Genomic DNA, 22,582 nt, shown 5'->3' with positions numbered 1-22,582 from the left:
AACTGCTTCTGCTGTTGCTTGTTAAAAGTTGTGAATAAACAAGGTATCAAGTATCTGTTTACAAGAAACACCTACAATTCTGACTGATAATTTATCTCAGATATTTGTGAAATTAATAATAGAAACAGTACACTAAAAATGACAGGGATAGTTGCTGACAATATTGAGTTCTTGAATATAAAAATGAAAGAGATCTTGGCTATCTTGCTTTATGGAGGAACTAGTTATCCCATAATCTATCATCTAAATGAACCATTTTCTGGTAGCTATAGCTACAACTATACATGTACAATTATTAGGGCATGCAGTTGTCTGCATGCAAAATCTGTAGCTGTAGCTATGCATACACACCCTATCACATAACACATACATACATACATACACATATCCACGTATACACAATTTCAGATACACAATATGATTGCATCATTTCCCATAATTTTCCGGAGATGTTTGGCTTAATCAAAAATACGAACCATATGTAATGACCTTTTGGTCAGAACAGTTGATCCCGTATGATTTAAACTGTTTTTGAAACTTTCAAAAGTTTCAAATATAGTTTGAAAGGGAGAAGGGTTGCAAGCAGAGGAAGAAAAAAGGATTGCAAGAAAAAGAAGTCCAAAGGATTCTTCTGCTTGTGGAAGTAGTTCAGTGGTATTTTGATTCCTGATTGTTCGGAAAGTGAATGTGTATATTCCTTCTCTTATATATTTATATATATATAAATTCCTCATATATATATATATATATATATATATATATATATATATATATAAGGAATTTTGATTTGAAGATGAATATTCTCTTTGATTCTTCTCCTGCAAAAGCTGGTTAGGACCAAATGGCATAATTATTGTTAGAATTCTCCTCTGTTCCCTGTGATGATTCCAAAAGCTCTTGCACAGTTCACTGGTATTATTGTCGTTCTTTGGCTGCAGGATATTTGGCAGCTGTTGCACCCCACTGGCAAATCCTATTCATACTTCTCTTCTATTCACCACTGCTGTTGGAGAATTGATTTCTCCCTCCTCTGCTCTAACCTTTCCCAATTCATTTTGGATTGTTCAGTGTGAAACATTTTAATTTCATATCATAAAGCCATTCAGCTTTCAGCCTTTTCCTTTTTGTCTTTTTAACTTGTCACTAGGGTAACAGTATAGCATGCTTCCTGTAGGCAATCAACTTTATATTTTGCATGCTTAATGTTGCATTAAGTGCTTGCATTTTTGTTTAACCTTCTTAAATAATCTAAGATCAATCTCACGAAGACCTAATGTGATGCCTCCTCCAAAACTCTCTAAAAATGTCAGAAATGATTGGTAAAATCTGAAACTGTCAAACAGAATATCAAGAATGTCTTCTCTATAAGTAATGACCTCTCTCAACAGCTAGACAAAAATGTAATGTTATACAACATATTTATTCATATAGCCTGTAATGCACATTACCTTTGTAGCGTTTGTAATTTGAAATAAAAATGGTTACACATTTAAGGATGAATGTTAAAAAGACTCAAATGCAAATTTATTATATTTATGAAAAGTATGTTTTGTGATCCTGCTATGAAATGATTGACTTCTTTCTCCTCCCCACATTTGCTTCCAGTTTTCCTATTTTCTGTTTCCTACAAGGATTTATGAAATGTTTTCTATTTTGATGCTTCAAAATATAAAATTAAATCAGTTTTTATATCTCATAGACAAAAGTTGCAATGTCCATTTTTTCTCTTTCCATTAACTAAAAAAAAAAAAGATCTTGTATTATGCTTAGATAGAAGTGCATACAAATAAAAATACTACAGACTAAATAGTGTTGTTTTTTTTGCTGCTAGACAATAGAATTGATACTGTTATTTTCTAAAGTTGTTATGCTAAATCTTTTGGAAAGTGAATCTTTCTAAAAAAATAATATAGCTAAGATAATTATATTTAGTTACTCACACCCTGATATTATTTTTTTTCCTCTGGTCTTTCAGTTAGTATTAGCTTATAAAAGCAATTTCTTGGGTTAATTTATAAGCTCTTTTTCTAGTATCCTTGTTTAAATTAGAGGGAAAGCTACTTTGTTATCATGCCTGCCAAAAAGTGTTTTGGCAAGGTTTGTGACAGAATTTAGCCAAAAAAAGTCTAACATATGTAGCAGTTAATTTACTGGTAGCTCTACCCTCATGACAGTGCCTTCTGACAGTGTATTGCATTTTTATCTAACCTGTTCTTACAGAAAAACAGTTGATTTGCAATATGATATCTAAGATAGAAGTAGATTTTTAAATGAAACTTATGTCCGTAACAATCAATCATATTAATCAAAGAAATATATGACTGAACTCAAACAATCCTATGTGTTATCAAATTGCTTGAAGCCTCCATAAACTTAAATTATTATTATTGCTTTTGTTTTATCACTACATATAAGCATATAATCTTATAATAAGCTGTTAATCACTACCCCTCTGTGTGTGTGTGTTTGTGTGTGTTTATGTATTCTGCATAAATGGACACATACACAAGTCCACAACTTTATTAAATGTGAGCTCTTGGATCTGTTTTCATTTCATTAGTGATTGTTTGCATTTTTCTCTCTCCCTCTTTCACACATAACCCAGTCATGTTCATATGATGCACATGTGGTTTGCACTCATGCTGCTTTTCAGCTTGGTTGGAATTTTGTTAGTAACAAGCACTTACGTATATTGGAAAAAGATACATTACATATATTGTGCCAAGAGGAACAAGAGAAGTAGAGAGATGGAGAGCAGTTTGACAAAATGATGAGTTGTTAACAAATATTTGCATTGTTGGAGCCAGCTCTTCCTTGCTGTTGTTCAGTCATCATGTATCTCTAAAGTTATTTCAAAAACCTCCTTTTTAATGAATGTGTACCTATTGATATTTAGAAAACCTTTTAAGGAGAAAACGTAGACTGTGGCAAACGACCCGGTTCCTCCTCATTAAGATAGTTGGTACAGACAGTAAATTTATTAACAATGCCCTCAACGTTAATATCTCAACATTAATCAATTTCTGACACTTTTATATTTGTCGATTACCATTTTTCAAACTAACCTTTTTTTTATTGTCAGCTAAAAGCTTTCTTTTTATACTTCTTGTCCAATCAGTAAAACTGAATAAGTCCCAGAGTTACAAAAAAATGTAGCAATTTAAAATCAGCTTTTAAGTATATTGGTAAATGCTTCGAAATTATTTTAAAAATCGCAATCTGATCCTGAACTTGGAGCTATTCGTATCAGTTTGAATGAATCAAATCATATCAATCTCATGTTGAGAAATCATTTAAAAATGTTTAACTCCTCTCCACCCCAAAAATATAATGTACACTTATAGGCGCCAAATGCCAGTAATTACTCATTTATAGGCTATTCACTAATTGTAGATGAACCTTTGCTTTCTGAAAAACAGGGGTGGCACTTTCTCTTTTTATTTCATATTAATGTTATCTCATGTCCTTCATCAATATTTGCTTTATAGAAGTTTTCTTTCATTACCCTTTGTCTTTAGCTGCAGTACATCATGTCTGTGAGGAATCCACATAATTATATAATAAATATTGTCATAGAATATATTACAGAAAGCTCTGGAGCATAAGCAGGCACACTGACACAGCTTTATAAACAAATTCAGGTTGTTCCCTAATATATCTTCCTTACTTTGAAGTTGATAGAAACTTTGGACTTCTTTAGGGATAAACTATTCCACTGTTACTTAAGTTTTCATTAAACAACTCCAAATGAGGTAAATTTCTCTTCTGATAGGAATCAAAATCCAGTTCTTAGATACTCAGTTGTAAGTGTTGGCAAATTCTGGCCCCAAGGATATCTTGAAGTAGACCAGTTCAGGACTGGTTGCAGTCTAGACGAGAGATAAAGCCAACACAAGTCCCATGCATGGCCAGGTGAGGAACGGACCGAGTGGCAGACTGCTGGAGAGGACTCTGAAAAAGACTTTGAAGTCTTTTTGAACAGCAGGTGATTTCACAGTGTTAGTAAGAAACTAATTGTAACTTTCATTTTGTGATTTGAATTACTGTTGATTCTCCATATGAACTATGACCTAGTTGTATAGGCAATCCTTAGAATGCTGGCATAATTTAGCCTGCTGGCATTTCACAATATGTGCTTGATGGCAGACTATATAGGCACTTCCATAGCCATTGTTATCATCCCAGAAACCCTCAGATTCTCTTTACTATTGTTCTTACAACCCCATGGTTCAATTTTTTTAACTTGAAAATGGCTAGTTTTCAAGTTAAAAATTTGAAGCATGGGGTTGTAAGAACAATAGAAAAGTTATTCAACTTATTAGCTGGCTGATAAACAAGTAAAAAATTAAACTAAAAGCCCTCTAGCCAATGTCACTCTCTTCCCACCTCCATTAATTTTTAGCTCGCCTTGCATTTGTTTTTGGAATGATTTCTTTTGAAAAATGGCTGGTTGTTGTGAGGTGGAGCAGCAAAGCTGTACCTGTGCTCAAGTTGAAAAGTTCTGTGAAACTCTGGCATGGCGCATTAAGGCCAACAGGGAATAGAGAAGGCTTAGCAACTGAGTCATGGGACCAGGAAAGAGGTCCTCTCAATGGGAAACCACCTGGCCCTAATCTACAGCATTATTACTATAAAGCTATCTTCACAGCAGTTATTACTCTTGCATAATATCTGAGCCAGATATTAATAGGATCCTCTGTTGAAGAGTGATGATGGCAAGGGAAGTCAGGTGATCTTGAGTATTTTGGAATGGCACAGAGTGGCTCGATGGAAATGCTCAACATTATTTATAAATGTGTTATATATTTAAAGAACAATGCATTTATTCTTATTTAAATTCTAAAAATAGTATGAATAACATAGTAATTTAGAATTACTGATTTTTAGATAATTTAGGGAGTGTTACAATGTTCTTCTGCTTTCCCCCATCCCGTGTTTCTATTTTATCCTGTGAAAAACCTGCTTTGATAAAGCAATGGCCTAACTTCAGTCAGTCTTAATCTAGCTATCTATAGATGTCTACAAATGTATGAGGTTTTAGTTTGCTTTTAATATGTTAGAATTATTTTCTACATTCTTCAAATACTGTGATATATTTATTTTATCCTTTTGTTCTCATTCATCTATTGAGAAATCACCTAATCTTCTTGAATGTTTGGTAGCAAGTCATGGTTTCTATTAATCAAAGTTAAGAGTTCCATGCCATAATCAGAGCTCCCAAATGTACAACCATGGTTACCACAGTTCTGCATTTCTTTTCTGTGTCCTGAATACTTTGTACAGTAGCCACTTGAAGTGATATAGTAGTTTTGAATTCAGATATCAGAGCCAAATCATTGTTATTGAACCAGCTTCAAGCTATTGTTTGATATCCTGATATGACAGTCTCTTTACAAATGATGATATGAGTTTATGTAGCTTTGGACATTAAAAAACAGAACCAAACCTATTGTGATACAACTTCAGAAACCTGTGAATGTTGTAAAGAAAATTGCTGTTTCAACAAGAAACATACATTCATAGAGTTTAGGGTTTTTTTAGAAACAGCTGTTTGGTCATGTGCTTCTTCATTTCCACCCTTTATAATATTCTTTTTTGTCCTTGAATGAGCTTGATAGGATAGAATTGTGAGAGTCAGTTCTGTAGAGGAGGCAAAATGCAGGAAAAACCAACTTTTCTTTCCTAATTCTGAGGTTAAAGATTGTATGTGATGCTCTCATACCATCAGATTTCTTTCTCATTTCTTACAATGAAATCATGTTGTAATTTAATTTCCTTTCATCATGTACCAATATCTAAGCATGTTTGTGTGTACATTTGTTGGAGGAGCACAGATGTGTCTTCCTATAATTATATACAAGAATGAAGAAATGAACAGAAAATTAGTTTTGGAAAAATAGTAAAGTTCTGTTTTTTATTTTTTTACAGTGTTTTGAACTGTTATGCTTGAAAACACTGAAAGCATTTGAATAGGAAAGCATTTTTCCTTTGTTTGGCAATCAGCTTCTGTTTAAAATTCTTTTCATCTTTCTATCAAAAATTCTGTATTCTGTATAGCTGAAGGCACTGTGAAAGATGTTTCTGTATTTGAACTTTTAAACAAATAATGCTGAAATTGTTTTGTCTTTTCTGCCATAAAATGGATGGTATGTGAACTGTTAAAAATTTATTTGCCTTTTTTTCTCCTGCCTTTCCCTTTAAAATAAAACCACAATTTTTACGCTGGATCTAAAGTTTCATTAAAATTGCTTATGCCCTGTCCCAGGCATTTTAAGTGGGCCATCTGTCTAAACATCTCTCTATTTTTTTTTCTGATCATTTCCTCAACTTATTCATGAGCCATGGGAGGGCCTCTTTGTAGTCTCCATGTAGCTGGTTCAGTCTACCCCCACAGAATACATTGATGTGCTTGCATAACATTTCTTTTCACAGTCCTGGAAATTCTCTGAACTTGATTCAGATGAATGGCCCACTTTCTGAAGAGTTTTTTTTACCCCGCTCCCCCCCTTTCTGTTGTAAAGATTGGTATTTAGAAATTGTCCTCAGTGGCTAAGGAATATAGCACATTATTCTTGATCATTTACAGGCCTCCAACTGTGAAAGTTATGATGAAGGATTTCTTAATTATTCTTTGACCATTAATATTGTTTAAAGTCAATATATCATTTTTATTTAGTTGCTGAAATAGGTGATTGTGCAGCAGGAAAAAAATAGCTTCTTAGTTTAGGGGAGTGTCAGCGTAAAATTGTTTTGCAATGCTGGGATTGATTTGATTCTTGCCTGGGAATTAAAAAAAAAAATTTAATATAGAGTTGTTTTGTTTTGTTTTAGTTTACAATGGGCTTAAATAATATCAAGAGTTAAAGGAACAAATGCATTTCATTAAATGTTGAAGTGTCAACATTTCAACATTTAATGAAATGCATTTGTTCATATAACTCGTGATATCATTTAAGTCCATTATATCATCTAGAGCAGTTACAAATATGGATGGGAAAATCCCTCTTTTTTCCTGCAAATCAAATAATTCAGTTCATATATGGAAGTTGATTGGTGGCCATCAAAGCTTAAATAGAATAGATACTTACCTCAATAATGAATGGATGCTTGCATTGTTTGGACTATTACGTAGTTTAGCAATAATTTTGCATTTTATGTTGTTATATTTATTGTTCAGTAATGTGTTTTTTTTAGCATCTATATGTTGCTTAGAGTCCATTTGGATTGAGCCAGTAGATAAACCCAATAAATAGTGTCACATTTTTTACATGTAGAACACTGATGCTTTGTACCTAAACAACTTGGTGAGGAGGCAAAAATGGAAGAAATGGATTTTGTAACTGTGTGTGTGTGTATTACAAACTATGTATATAATATTTTGCTCTCTTTACCTTGACAGTCTGCATTAGTAAGTTGGTCAGTTTACACCAAAAGTTGTAACTAATCTAGGCTTGTTCCCCACTTCTGTATTTTGTAAACGCAAAGATGTGATGGTAATTGTAGCCCAACTCTTTTGGAGACCACTGGATTGAGGAATGCTGGGATCCAATTGTTATATCTTGAGCTCATTCTTGAGGTTCTGTATGGGTGTATATAAATTACATGTCAAGTATGATTGATTCAGATACTATTTTGCTTTGTTTTCCTGACAAATTGTAGTGGTAGCTTGGTCCAAAATTTTGCTAGTTGACTTGAAGTTGTTTCTTCCCTGGACAGGAAGGGAGTTCCACAAATGGTTGCCATTCAAATTTTAGTTACTGGGCAGGTTTACCAAAGACAAGGCAATCCATCGGATATTACTACTGTACAGAGCCCAAAACTCAGTACTAGCACCTTGAACTTGGTTCAGTGGTGTACACAAGCATTTGCATATCCTCTTAATCGCTATCAAATTATTCATAATTTGTCCACTCTCATCCACATTAAGTTTTAAGAAAATAAAATTTGATTTTATATGTCTTCTGTTTTCAGCTTTATGCCAGCAAAAAGCAACCATGTGTTAATGGCTGGGAGAGTGTGTGGTTTTATTTTTAAAACCCTTGATCAAGTAATAACATAGCAAAAATACTTAAAATAAATGCAATAAAACAGCATATGCATTGTTTGAAAAAGGTAATACTTTTAAATTTGATAATATGTGTGGGTAAAATTCGATCTGGAACAGAAAGGCAGTGCTACTGTTCATACTTTAACCCACCCTTTTTTGAAAACACAACTGATCTATTTAGTTGATCAATTTAGTTTTTAACTGTAGAAGGCATTGCCAATTCCGGTGTGAGGCTTCTCTGCACTGCAGACAGGCATTTAAAGATGCTGATCTCTTGATATGTTTATTGCAAGAATTAATGAAATCATTACAAAATCATTGCAGTGACTGCTTTGTGTCATATGTGTGCCCTATTTATAGTTAAATTGCAATTCCCACCTGTGGTACTGTGCTAGAAGCTTGTCTGAATGGGAAGAACAATTTCTACCTGTCCCTTGTTATGATAATGGACTGGTCTGATTTCAGGCTGTTTTCTTCTGACCTTGCTGGAATTAGTTCTCACATCTGCTTGGCAAACACCATCAGAGAGCTCCCAGCTATACTTGCTTAGCTTAATTCTTCTTTCTCCTTTTTGTTTTCTTTCCCTTTTCCCTTTCTTTCTTTTCTTTTTTATATGTGCCTTGTAGATGTAAGAAAACTGCAAGGCAGGAAGGAGACAGCAGCTCAGGATTGTCTCTGTAAATGTCTGAAGACCTCTCTGATGGCTGAGACCACAAGATCACCAGGCCATTTGTAGGCCATAGGGTTGTCCTTGTGCATCCACCTTTTTCTCTTCAGCCACCAGAGCCAGCCACTAGAAGTATAGCAACAGAAGTTCAGTTACAAACCATTTAGCTCCTGGAACCATGAGTGGACTGATTTCTGCTCCTTCAGGGAGGTAAGGAGTCTGGGCAATGGAGCAGACAGAAGCTGAGAGCAATGGGTACCCCATTCCTCCATAACGTTTGTTGATGGGACTTTTAGCAGTTGAAGTGCTGAGGTGGCTTTGCCAGATAATCTCTGCTGATTCAGTGTCTCCAGTTGCCTGGATCCCTTCTTTGTGTCTATGAATCATCTCCATCCTGACCCTAAATTCCCCAGCCCAGTGCTTTAAGCACCTCCATCTTAGGGGGGGTAAAAGGTCTTTCCCCTTAGGAAATCCTTTGAGAAGCCACTTGAACTCCAATCTTCCTCGACCACCTCTTTCTCTTCTCTGAACTGATACCTATGGGGGAAGAGGTTCTATAGAGATCAGAAATCCCACAGAAACAAGGCTACCCTAGTGGGAATCTGACCTTCCATTTGATAGGGAAGAGAACTTTCTGCAGATGGAGAAGAGGAGCAGACATAGCTTGCTCCAAAATTCTGACTTCCTTACTCTAAGTAGGAAAGTTTGCAAGATGCTGGGGAGCAAAGGATACAACCCAGCCAAACTGGATGGGCCGAAGTAAATAAGCCAAGTTAGACTGTGTTCAGTTTTCTGCTAGAATGAAGGCTCAGGCTATTACAACCAGGATGCAACTTTGGCTAAAAAAAAAAAAGTGGTATATGGACTCCAAATCCAAACCCATGCTAATTATAGGAACTTTTAAAGGAAAGAAATTGTTTGGAGAACATTGCAGAATTTTCTAGAGGAAACAAAATATAAGAAAAAGATCTTAATAATAACAAATAGTGTTTAGGAATTGTCTCCCAAAATCTGACTTGCCCTATGGTTTTGTAAGTCCCACTTATTTGCAGTCACTCTCTTTCCTCTCTTCCCTTTGATTGTGTCGTCAGACTCCTCCCACTTCCTTTGAATAGCAGTTCACGCATGACTGGTGTTGGGCATCTTGAAGGAGCTAACTTTGTGCAGCTCTGGTAAGGGGGTATGGAATTTATTTAGGAAAAACCTGTGTTCAACACTCAATGGGATTACCTGGCCTAATTTTTCCATAGGTGCCAATTAAAACAACGTCTTAGAATCTTTTAGTAAATCACGAGCACACAGAGTTCCAAGCATAACTAAGCTTTATTGAAATAGAACATTCATTGTTTGCACTTTCACTCTTGCACTCATTCATCTATTACTCGCCTAATTCTTGCAACTAAAGTGGACCAAATGTCTAGTACAAGAACATGGGGCTTCTCAATCTGGACGAGAGGGGCTTCACTGGGATTTTTTGATTCAGGTCTTTCGTGATCTGCTAGTTGTTGGAATAAATTGCCTTGCACGATGCTGATTGTTTAAATGTTTATTTCTCCTGCTAGTACCTTCATTCTTTTGGAGTCTGCTTCTTGTCCCCCTTCATCTTGATGTGCAGGTATCTGATAAAATGAGGATGTGTCTTTCTCACTTTCAGATAATGGCATATTGGGTTGTCTTCTCTTATGCTGATGTTGACTCTAATGCTTTTGCAGAGAGGAAAACTTGTTATTTTTATCAAATGGGAAGCTCGGGGGTAGGGAAACATAGCTCATGCTATGCCCTTTCAGTCTTTCCATCCTATTGCTATGGGAGTAGAAACCAAGAACACAAGGGAATTTGTACCTCTTGGGGAATATCCCAGCTGCAACCAAAGCAAGAGTTGTCCAGTCTGCAAGAGGATCTACCTTTCTTAATGTTCAAAAGGTGAAAGGGTGGGGTGGGGGGAGGCACAAACAGCAATGACAATCACAACCCTTAGGTAAATGGGAGATTGGGAAACTACCAACCTGTGAAACTAAATAACCAATGTATGGATTTTATGAACCATGTCTCATAGGTGTAGGCTTCACCAAAACCTCCCAGCATCACTTTGCCCTATCATCCAGACAGCTTCAGGAACAGAAACATTGGTTAATTTCAGAGAAATTAAACCAGTGGTACCCACCAAAAATATTTGATCTTCTTGGTCTGCTATGTGATCTATGTAGTATCTAAAAAGAACAGCAAATTAAAAGCTGTTCTAGACCTGAAGCCAGCAAATTAATATTCAAGAGATAAGTTTCATATGGAAACATTACAGTCCTTCCTGGAGTAGCTTGATACCTTGAAACTCCAGGAGGCCTCCTCCTACATGCCCATATATATGCTGTACTAGTGAACCTGCTATCAGTATGTGGTCTTTTCCTTCAGCTTGTCAATGGCTCCAGGTGGTTCATAAAGGCATTTCTGTAGTGTCACTAACTCACACTCTTTTGTGAAGGAGTTACCCTCTCAATCGAACATGTGAGGGAGACACACAGTTCCATGGCAGGCTGGCTCAGCTGAATGGATTTAGATCCCAGGAATGGAGCCTGAGCAGGGATGTGTTCTGCCAGGTTGTAATGTGGTGTGGAAATCTCTTGATACGTTTATTTGCAGCAGCATCTAACCCTAAGATAAAGCAGTGAGATGGTTGTCAGGAAGGAAATTCTGTGAGATGGTTGTCAGGAAATTTCTTGATGACATATTCTTCCTAAATGTGTACTGGGATTAAGTTCACTAGGCTTCCTTTTCTATAAATGTATTTAAGAAAAAATAGCATAGTATAGGATTATTTGTAGTACTTGTAGAGAACAGGAAGAAGATAGGCTTCTAGTAGAATGAAATCACCAAACATATGTTGAGTTATAACAAGGGCATACAATCACAGGAGAAGAACTCAAGGAGAAAAGTGGGCCAATTATGATAATGAACAGGTAGCCAAATAAAAAGGATGGAAGAGAGCATAGGGTAACAATGTGAAATTATGATTAGCATGGTAAGCAGCTGGCATAGCTTAAAAATTGTCAAATGTCTGGAACATCACAGCAGAATGCAACTTAAGGACAGTACGAAAGGACAAACTCCTTTGTATAATTGTACAGGTAGTTATTGAAAGATACAAAGTTTGCATTGGGAGACTAGTAATTCCCTGAAATTTTCCTTTTTAGGGAATCTTATATATTACCGATTTGTGTATTAGTCTACAAGTCATTTATATGCTTCTTGTAGTTCTTTCCAGAAATATATTCAGATATTGCTTCCTTCTCTTGAAATTTGCAATTGGATTTGTTTTCAAGACCAGATGAATTTACAGTAAAGAAGATTGGAAATATGTATTTCTATCTTTTAACACTGGAATCCCATACTATAGTTTTATTGCTGCTTCTATTAATAAGAAAACAGTTCAGCTCGCTTATGTTTTAAGATAAATCCACAGTAGGAGCACAGTAAATATTTTTGACACTGCTTATTTACAGAGCAGCCCTAACTCTCAGAGGAGAATTAGAATGTAGATACATCTGCCCAGAAGCTACCATTATGTTATGTCAAGCTAAAGTACTTAGGATTCCCAAGAGATGAGCTGAAATAGCTGTTTCCCCTCTATTGTTCCAAGACTGAATATAAGCGTCCCTCACAGACCTGTAAGGCTAGAGTCTGTAAAATACCTGGCACCCCCACAAGCTAGCATGAGTCGGGTGGAGTCTGAAGAAGCAGATCCATCCCTTCGCCCTTTACAATTAGAAGCATTCTCTTGGCCAGCCTAATGAAACTAAATTGAAGCTATTTAAAATATTTGTTGTCTTGTTTTGTTTTAGGATTTCCATTGCTCAGCCTGATGCAAACAACTGGGAATTACAAGTCCAGCTTGGAGACACAACTCATTCAGTTGTAGCTTCATGTCAAGGATCCAATTTCTTGGTAAGTATTCTCACAGTTGTAATAAATAGTATTTTATAATTGTGTGGTATGTTTGATTATGGTTCCAAAACTTAGATTGAAGAAAGAAAGCACCTGCATAGTTTCCAGAGAGGGATGCTTCTGTTGGTCTGCTTCTGGGAAATCAGCTACAGATCTTGTAATATAATCATCAAAGGCTTATATCAGAATAAATGTATTAGATTTTACGTATTACAGGTCCATTTTGTTCATGATGCTTATACAGGACTTCAGCTTCACATAGGACAAGGTGCGTCAGAATGCCCATGTGTTCACATGTAGCACCTCTTGACAACTCCTTCCCAAAAGTACTTTTTCTTTGGAATCGCACTACAGTTGCAGAGGATTGCTGTGTGATTCTGGGAAAAGATCCAGCTGCTTTAAGGAGTTGCCACAGGTTCTATGTAAGTACCTATGCTTGCTTTAAAGCATCTTTTTCACTTGAGTTCCAAAGTGCTGCACACCCAATTGTCCACATTCACATTCTAATTTGTTTATAAGCACTTGGCAGGAAGGCACTGATTTTGCTTTGTTTTCCAACTTACGTAAAAATGATTAGTGAATCACTGCCTAATGAAACTGGCATATTAATTGGACTTCCATTGAAATCCAACCACTGGAATTCTTCTTGACCACGGTCCAAAAAACCTCTTGCAAGGGTTTTAGCCATTTCTTGTAGGTTTACGTTCAAGAGGTGTAGGTTTAGCTGCGATCACCCATGCCATGGTTACAGAAGGTTATGAATGAAGGTAGTGGCTTTTATGAGGGAAGATCTAAGACATGCTGCAGAACAAAACAAACAATGCACTGTTGGTCTCAGCTCCATTCTTGGATTAAAGTAATAGTCTTTATGTTCAAATAAATTATGTTCAAATAAACTTTTCAAATTAGAACATCATATGAAAACATCAAATTTAAGAGAATTTGGGGGATTGGGCAATCTCATGAAATTACAGCTGCTTTTAAAAATATTTTGGGGAATGGGTGGGACAATTATAGCCTCATTTTCCCCCTCTTTTGTACTCATCTTCATATTCTCACTCATCTATTTTTATAATCTTTACTTCTGCAGCTTTAGCATTATCAATTGTCTGACGGTCTCTTATTATAGCTTTCATCCCTTTTTTTGCTACTGTTTTGGCATAGAATAATTCCCAGGAGTCTTCCTTGTAACTTTTTCCTTTGGATTTTCTCTGGAAAGCTACTGGAAGATTCACTTTTTATATATTGACATAGTTAGGGTCAGAGTGGGGGCATCTGGGAGTTGTGACTATGCTGGACAGCAAGTCAAGGTTGCAATAGCGATTCGTCATTTGTAAAATACAGAATTTCTAGAAATAGAAGAGGTAGACAGTTGACTTAATCAAGTACTACTTTTGAAAGCATTCAGCCAATGAAGCTGTTAGAGTGTCATACTTCTGGTTTGTTGTCATTCCAGTGCTGTAGTTGACACTGCATTATAAGGGCAGCATCTGATTGGTTCAGGTACCTATATTTTGAGGATTTTTAAAAAATTATTTTAAGGTGACAGCTGATTACCAGTACTAAGTGGTTAGTATAATTATATATTATTATAATTATACTAATTACTTTGTATATTTTTTCTCTTTATTATACATTTACTTTTCTCTTTTTACTTGCACTTTTTACTTCTCTCTATTCTCTTTTCTTTCTTTAAATTTAGTTTATATTAGATTTTACTAGTATAATCAAAATTCTTCATAAAAATTACACACATACACGTACACATATATCAGAGAATGCCTTCAATAAAACATGACTTGATATTAAAAAAAGAGAGAGAAACTATCATTGGACCCCACTCTACTGGACAATTTTCATCCAGTATCTAACCTCCCCTTTTTGGAGAAGATGGTGGAGAAGGTGGTTGTGCAGCAGTTTCAGAGGACCCTGGATGAAGTGGATTATCTGGATCCCTTTCAGTCAGGATTCAGGCCTGGGTATGGGACAGAAATGGTATTGGTTGTGCTTTTGGATGATCTCTGGTGAGAGTGGAATTGGATTTGTGTGTCCATCCTCACTCTGCTTGACCTCTCAGTGGCCTTTGATACCATCAACCATGGTATCATTCTGGACTCGTTCCAGGGATTGTGGTAGGGTAGTATGTGTTGTGCTGGTTCTCCTCCTTTCTCCATTGTCGATACCAATTGGCAGTGATTGGGGGGTCTCCCACCCTTGGCCCCTACTATGTGGTGTGCCACAGGGTTCAGTGCTTTCTCCACTCCTGTTTAAGATCCACATAAAGCTGCCGGGTGAGTTCATCTGTCACTGTGGGGTGAGGTATCGTCAGTATGCTGATGATACCCAATTATACATCTGACAAATTAAGCAATGCTATTGATGTCCTATCCTGGTGTCTGGAGGCTGTGTGGATTTGGATGGGGAACAACAGGCTTCAATTGAACCCTGATAAGACTGAGTGGCTCTGGATTCTGGGGCCTTCTGGTTCTATACCATCTGTGGTACTGAATGGGGTTACGCTGCCCCAGGCAGACCTGGTATATAACTTGGGGGTCCTCCTGGGCTCACGACTCCTGCTCAGAGAGCAGGTGGCAGTCATGGCTAGGAGGGCCTTTGCACAGCTTTGTGTTGTGTGTCGGAGTTTCCATTCCTAGATCGGGAGGCTCTGCTCACAGTCACTCATGCCCTGGTCACCTCCAGGGTAGACTACTGTAATGTGCTGTACATGGGGCTGCCCTTGAAAAGTATCCAGAAGCTTCAGCTGGTGCAAAATGCAGTGGTATGGGCAGTTATGTGTGCCCCTAGAATAGCACACATTACACCTCTGCTCCATGAGCTGCAGTGGTTGCCAGTTTGCTTCCAGGTTCACTTCAAGGTGCTGGTTTTGATCTTTAAAGTCCTTCATGGTGTGGGGCCATGTTATTTGAGGGACTGCCTCTTCCCAATTACTTCTCCCCATCCCATCAAGTCCAGCAGAAAAGGTATGCTTCAGGTCCCCTCTGCTAAGGAACTACATCTAGTGGGACTCAGGAGCTGGGTCTTTTCTGCCATGGTGTCTGCCCATCATCCCCCCCCAAGGTGAGACTGGACTTCCAGAAATCCTTTGAAACCTGTTATGTCAACAGGCTTGGTGGTCTTGTAGAAATGGGGATTTAATGAGGTGGCTGCACTGCTTGTAACATCTAATGCTTTCCCTAGCCCTTTTGTTTTCTCATCAGAGTAATATTAATGTTTGAATTGTAGAGTGTTTTTGTAATTACTGTTTTTTATGGTTTTGTTGTATACCACCCAGAGTCATGTTTCTGTGAGATGGGCAGCATATAAATATGATAAGCAAACAAATATATATACTATAATAATAACTGGATATAGAATAAAGCTCTAGCATCACTGAATAATGTAATTTTCAGTGATCAGGGCCATCCCAGTTTAATTCCGTGTTTTATCTCTTTAGAAGGGTTCTTTTAGATTATTGTTCCAGTAAAGTGTTAATTAGATCATTCACTACTAAGAAGTACCATCAAAGTTACTATTTCACCTTGTAGCATTGCCCCAACATTTTATATCCTTTTTATTTTGCCATTTTTCTCATTTTTCTTCTTGTTCTGAAGTGAATATTTTATTTATTGCCTAAAATTATATCCTGCCCATTCTCCAGGAGCCCAAGGTGGGATACATATAGATCTCCCCCTTAATTTTTCTGCCCCAAATAAGCATCTGGTGGTTTAGGTTAGTCTGAGAGTATGACTGGCCCAAAGTCTCCCAGAGAATTTCCATGGCTAAGGTCAAACCTGAACCTGAGTTTTTGCCCTGTTAGCCTAAAACCTTAACCATTACACCAAGTTTCCTTAAGTGTTTTGGTAACAGAATCAAGGTCTTACTTCATTGCAAAAGGCAGTTTATAATCCACACTGCAAGACCAACTTTCAAGAGTGATATCTCCTCATTATCTCCTAATATCAGCCTTGCCTGGCATGCAGGAAGATGCATTTATTTATTTGTTTAGGTCCTAGTTGAACCTTACATCTTATTGCTTGTTTCTGTATGCAAAGAAGAACTGGAAGCATTTAGATATACAAGTAGCCCTTGACTTATGACTGTTCATTCAGTGACCATTTGGAGTTACAACGGTGGTTACAACCAGTCCTCAGACTTTCGGCTGCCCCAGTATTCCCATGGTCAGATGATCACAATTTAGGTGCTTGGCAGTCGGCTCACACTTATGACCAGTTGCAATGCCCCACGATCACATGACCATGACTTGTGACCATCCCTACTGGCTTCTCCAGAAAGAAAATGAAAAAAAAAAAAAAAGAAAATGAAAAAGAAAGAAAGAAAAAAAAGGTCACAAGTCGCTGGGGTAAGTCTCCCCACCTGTGCACCCTCCCCCCAGCCCCTCTGTGCTCGTGCCATGCAGGCCACTCATGCACCCCTGCCCACCCTCCCTGACCCTCGCCATGGCTCCCTTGCACTTTTGAACACCCTCGTGCAGCCTCCCCAACCCTTGCCGTGCCTCTCGCACACCCCTGCACGCCTTTGCAGACCCTTCCCAACCCTCACTGCACCTCCCTCGTGCCCTCCCCCACCTGGCAGCACCCACTTACCTGCCTGCTGGCCTGCTTGCAAGCTGTCTGGGATTTGCAACTTCCTGCTGGCTTCCCCACTGACTTAGTTGTGGGAAGGTGGCAGGAAGTTGCCTCGCCTAATGACCTTGGGATTTGGCTAACAACAGCAATTGGGACTGCAGGGATTGATGTTGCTAAGCGATTTGTGACTGCATTGCATAGGGATGGAAATTCTAGTCCCAATTGCTGTCATAAGTCGAGGACTATATATCCGTCCTTCTCACTTGAAAGTGAGGCCCTTAATTTGGAATTATTCCATTCATTGTGAGATCTGTGATCCACCCTCTTCTTTCAGGAGGCTAGTTTGTAGAGAGCAATTTGGCTTTGAAATAATGTTAATATACCTTCTTCTTGAGATTATATACAGTACAAATAATACTTTTAAATTCGGAGTAAAATTAATAGTAAAGGTTAGAAACTTAATTATGTATAGTTATTATTGTTATTACGTACTTGATTTTACATGTTGTGAGAACAACAGCTAAATCTACATATTATAACACAATATATAAAAGACTTAGTTCATTGAATTCTGTACTTAGTAATTATTCTGCCCCACAATGGAGAATGTTCAGTGAGGAACAAAAAAGTTAAAGATAAATAATTGTGGAGAGTTTTTTCCCCTCTAACTCAGTCCTTCTCTCTCAATATTTATTTGGTTTATTTTCCTCTCTGCTGTGTATATCTCTTAATTGGGAAACTAGAAAACATGCTCATTTTGGTACCCTCCTGGTATTAAACATCTTGAGAATAAAGGAATTGAGATTTTTAGCTCCGTGTATCATACTTCCAACTGTTTAAATGTCAAACATTTCTACCTTAGAATTCAGACTACTTTTTGCTCAGTGCTTTTGTCCTTTCACTGTCCCTGGAAGCACACCAGGTGTGTTCTGATATGGAATGCAGAGGAACCATTTCTTCAGTGAGTTTGCTTCCAACCAGTTTTATCTTGCTTTGTGGCTTGAAACCAAAATAAAGAACAGCTATATTTGCAGATACACACTAGGGAAAAGTTTCATGTGCTATCTTACCATGTCAGTAAATAATTCACTGCTTGTATGAAAGCAACGGTGTGAAATAAAATTTAAATTAAAGTTGTTAATTATAGCTTGAAATAGTTTTATTGTGATGTTTTGCTTCAGATAATGCTTTTAGGTTAGTTGGGAAACTTGTGTTTCTCCAGCAATATTTAACACTTAGTTTATTCCACATAAATATGTATAGTATGGTGAAATATTTTCTCTAAAGCATATTTGGTTTCTCATTTTTCATGCTTACCATTTTATTTTGAAATCTTATGTCTACTTGCATTGTGTTACTGACCTTTTTGATTAATTCACCTTCTAACCATAATTGTTGTTATTAATATTTTTTTGCTTATCCTTCCCCACTGCTGTTCTTTAAATACGGATCTTAGTCTGACCTTGCATAAGGTCCCCTGTTCACATCAGAGGGGGTAAATGAGTGTGAGGAAATAGAATATTGAAAGTAACAGTTGTGTATATTGAAAGTACTATTATACATAGAGTCTTATTCACACTCAGAATCATCATCCTTGAAAGGAACAGAGCCCCCAGCAGTACTACTACCTCATTGCTTCATATATCTGAATCAAAAACAAATTAAAAAGTTGGTGAGATGATGGATAATATTTTTATGAAGGAGTTCTTGTTTATTGAATAGGTGATGATTAACACAACAGTTCAAGTCACATTTGGAACACATTTGACATAGGTTGCTCTATCTAAAAAGTATCAGAGTTTGAAAAGCTAACATAAGAATATCAGAAGACTGGGTCACTGTATCATCCACCCACCCACCTACCTACCTACCTATGCCTTCGAGGCCTATGCCTTGTTGACTCCTGATGACTGCCTGGACTAGCCCCTGCAGTAATCTTGGGAATATTTTGGAAGTGGTTTGCCATCGCCTTCTTCCTAGGGCTGAGAGAGTGTGACTGGCCCAAGGTCACCCAGCTGACTTTGTGCCTAAGGTGGGACTAGAACTCACTGTCTCCTGATTTCTAGGCCAGTACCTTAATTGCTACACCAAACTGGCTCTCTATCTACAAAATAGAAGCATTTAAACTTTGGAAGCAATGGCATGTTTTATTTCTGTTTAGATTTTTTTTAAAATTTATATTTAGAAACAACATACCTTAGTTCACAATGGAGATTTCTAAGGTTATAAATGGCTTCATGATAATGAATAGAAATATGTGTATCTTTGTAGGAATTTTCAAACTCTAATCCAGGCTTCTAGTTTTGTAATCTGCTCAGGGAACTCTGGTTATTTGGCAGACTAAAAATATAGTAAAGAGTAATAAGTAGTCAAACTTGTCCCCTTCAGCTACATTGGGACACAGCTCCCATGGATGCCTCCTCCAGGATGCCTCCTCCAGGATGTGTTTGCATTCTAGCCTGAACCCCTGGTATTTCGTGGAGATCTTTTCTCCAAAGATATGCCAGATGCAATCTTCTGTAGCTTCTGAGATACCAGGGTCAGCTAGGTGCTGCAACTGCTCTGGAGGAATTTGAAAAACTGTCTGATCATTTTTCTGGTAACTAAAATTCTTAGAAGAGACATGCTGGATCAGGCTAATGTTAATCTAGTCCAGAAGTTTATGTTGCATATTGGCCTAATTGATGTATTAAGGAAGCCCTCAAGAATGTACGGTACAATAATAGCCCTCTATCAGTATCTCTCTCTAGCAGTTGGTAATTAAAGTATATTGCCTGTCATTGAAGAAATAGCATATAAAGATCACAAGTAGTAGATAGCCTCTGATAGCTTGATCTTGTATAGAATTGTCCAATCCCCATATAAAACCACTAAATTGGTACCCATCCACATTTGCATTTTATTAAAAACTTCCTCATCTTTGAAGCTCTCTTTCCTAGCACCCAACCCTACAGAGGTCAGGCAGATAGAGGTTGTGATTAGTACAGGAAACGTTTCTGCGATCTTTTCCCAACTACAAAACTTTCATTCAAGGAACAGACAGCTGGGGTTTTTAGATATTCAGGAAAGTCTACCCTATTCCCTTGGACCTTTAGTAAATTTTGTATAGCAGTTGGATAGCATAATGGTTGGAGCACCACCCTTTGACGCAGAGACTGGGGTTCGAATCCCAGCTGGTACTTACCTTACCAGTAGGGGTCCTTGGGCAAAGACCCTCTAACACTTCACCTGCCTACCTCAAATATGAGAGTGACCCGAACTAAGAGAGTTATGCTGGCTTGGACGTCACTCGGATTAACAGTCCACATCAGATGCTGGGGAACCAGGACAATCTGATGATAAATGGGCTACTGGAAGAAACCATACATGGATGAGACAAGAGAACCTGGAATTGATGGAATGCTACTACAACAGACCTAATGAGAGGGAATATATGAAATGTATGAGGGAACTATGGATGGACAGATCTACATCCACACTGAGAAACAGCTAGTTACCCAACACTTGAACATAGTGAAGAGGAAGTGCTCTCACAACTTGAGATAGACCAACTACACATTACATCCTGGACTCAAGAAGACCTGGAAGAACAACTGGATGTGCAGCCAACACCTGAAACTGGAACAGTACTGCCACCCCCGCCATTACAGAGCACAGCAGCTGATATAAGGCATAAGATCATGGATAAACTAGCTACAGTCAACCCTTGAGACCAATTACCAAGGCTCAGTGGAGAAGTACCATCAGATAGTATGCTGGAAGATGCCAATGGAGTCCTTGGGGTTCTCTGAGCTTGGCTGTTTTCTTGCAAATGTTTCGTTACCTGGCTAGGTAACATCTTCATTGCTAGAATGGAATGGGGTTTGCTCTCTGTTTATATACAGTGGCATGGCCTGTCAGTGTTGGTGGGGGTGTGGGTTTTGTTTTGTTCTATTTTTTTCCTTCTGGTAGTCCCTTGATTAGGGTATTGTTTACTGCTGATTGTATGTCTGGTGATAACCTTGGTGTTAATCTCTGCTTGTCTGGGAGATGATTGCTGGTGAGGAGATGTTCTGGTCTTTTGTTTTCCTTTTTATTGTCTCTTTTGAATAGTGTGTAGATGTTGTTTATCTCTTTGTGCCTGTTGATGGTTGTCTTGTCTGAATACCAAGCTTCCAGGAATTCCCTCACATTTTTGGATTTAGCTTGGTCTAAGATGCTAACAGTTTCCCAGTTGAAACTATGGTTAAGTCTGTCCATGTGTTGTGAGATAAAGGAGTTTTCATCATGTCTTCTGACTGCTAGTTGGTGTTCTGGAATCCTAGAGTCTGCTAAACAAAGGCTTACAGCACTGGCTGCCAGGTAAGGAGATACACTAGAGAAGCAGAGGCCAAGAATACAAATGCCCTGTTATCAAACAAAAAAAAACCCGAAAACAATCCAAGGTGTACTCCCAACTGCAGTGCAACAATACAGTAACAGTAGAGCCACCAACAGCAGAAACTGAACAGTACTGGAAGAACATATGGGAGAAAGAGAAGACACATAACACCAGTGCAAAGTGGCTGTAGGACCTGAAAGCAGACCACAGCAATGTCCCAGAACAGGAACCATCAGAATAGCAGACATCCAACAGCAAGTCAAGAACATGAAGAGCTGGACAGCATCTGGCCCAGATATGATCCACACCTACTGGCTAAAGAAACTAACAGCAGTGCATGAATGCCCAGCAGCACAGATGAACCAACTGCTAGCAGCAGGCTCCCACCAAACTGGCTAACACAAGAAAGGACAGTGCTGATCATGAAAGACCAGCACAAGGAACAGCACCGTCCAACTACCAGCCAATAACCTGCCTCCCCACAACATGGAAAGTCGTATCAGGCATCATAGCTGCCAAGCTACACGACCATATGGGCCAGTACATGAGCATAGCTCAGAAGGGCATTGGGAACAACACCAGAGGCTCAAAACATCAGTTGCTCATAGATAGAGCAGTCATACGAGACTCAAAGTCTAGATAGACCAATCTGAGCACAGCCTGGATTGGCTACAGGAAAGCCTACGACTCAGTGCCATACACATGGATCTGTGAATGTCTGGCGCTACACAAAGTCAACAGGACACTAAGGACCTTCCTCAAGAACTCAGTGGGACTGTGGAAGACAACACTGGAAGTAAACTCAAGACAGCTTGCATAAGTGGCCATCAAGTACAGCATGTACCAAGTGATGCACTGTCCCCGCTGCTGTTCTGCATAGGCTTGAACCCCCTCAGCCAGATAATCACAAGGACTGGATACAGATACAAGTTCAAGAGTGGAACTACCATAAGCCTCCACCTCTACATGGATGACATCAAGCT

The 22,582-nt window shown here is 38.1% G+C and overlaps 1 protein-coding gene across 3 annotated transcripts in view; it reads left to right on the top strand.

Annotated features, from left to right (window-relative positions):
* The window catches only part of PCCA (propionyl-CoA carboxylase subunit alpha), a 279,110-nt gene that overhangs the window by 166,796 nt on the left and 89,732 nt on the right, over positions 1-22,582 (top strand). For all 3 annotated transcript variants that reach the window (XM_088136492.1, XM_088136491.1, XM_088136493.1), the window contains one exon: positions 12,551-12,653. In XM_088136492.1, the coding sequence (XP_087992618.1) occupies positions 12,551-12,653 (103 nt within the window). The remainder of the gene's footprint in view (positions 1-12,550; positions 12,654-22,582) is intronic.

Source organism: Python bivittatus, unplaced genomic scaffold (genome assembly GCF_059951505.1).
Source record: "Python bivittatus isolate LINGU-HERP-01145 unplaced genomic scaffold, Pbiv_v1 ctg000060_np1212, whole genome shotgun sequence".
NCBI lineage: Eukaryota > Metazoa > Chordata > Lepidosauria > Squamata > Pythonidae > Python > Python bivittatus.
The sequence above is the reverse complement of the archived record's forward strand: the minus strand, read 5'-3'. Positions and strand labels throughout refer to the sequence as shown.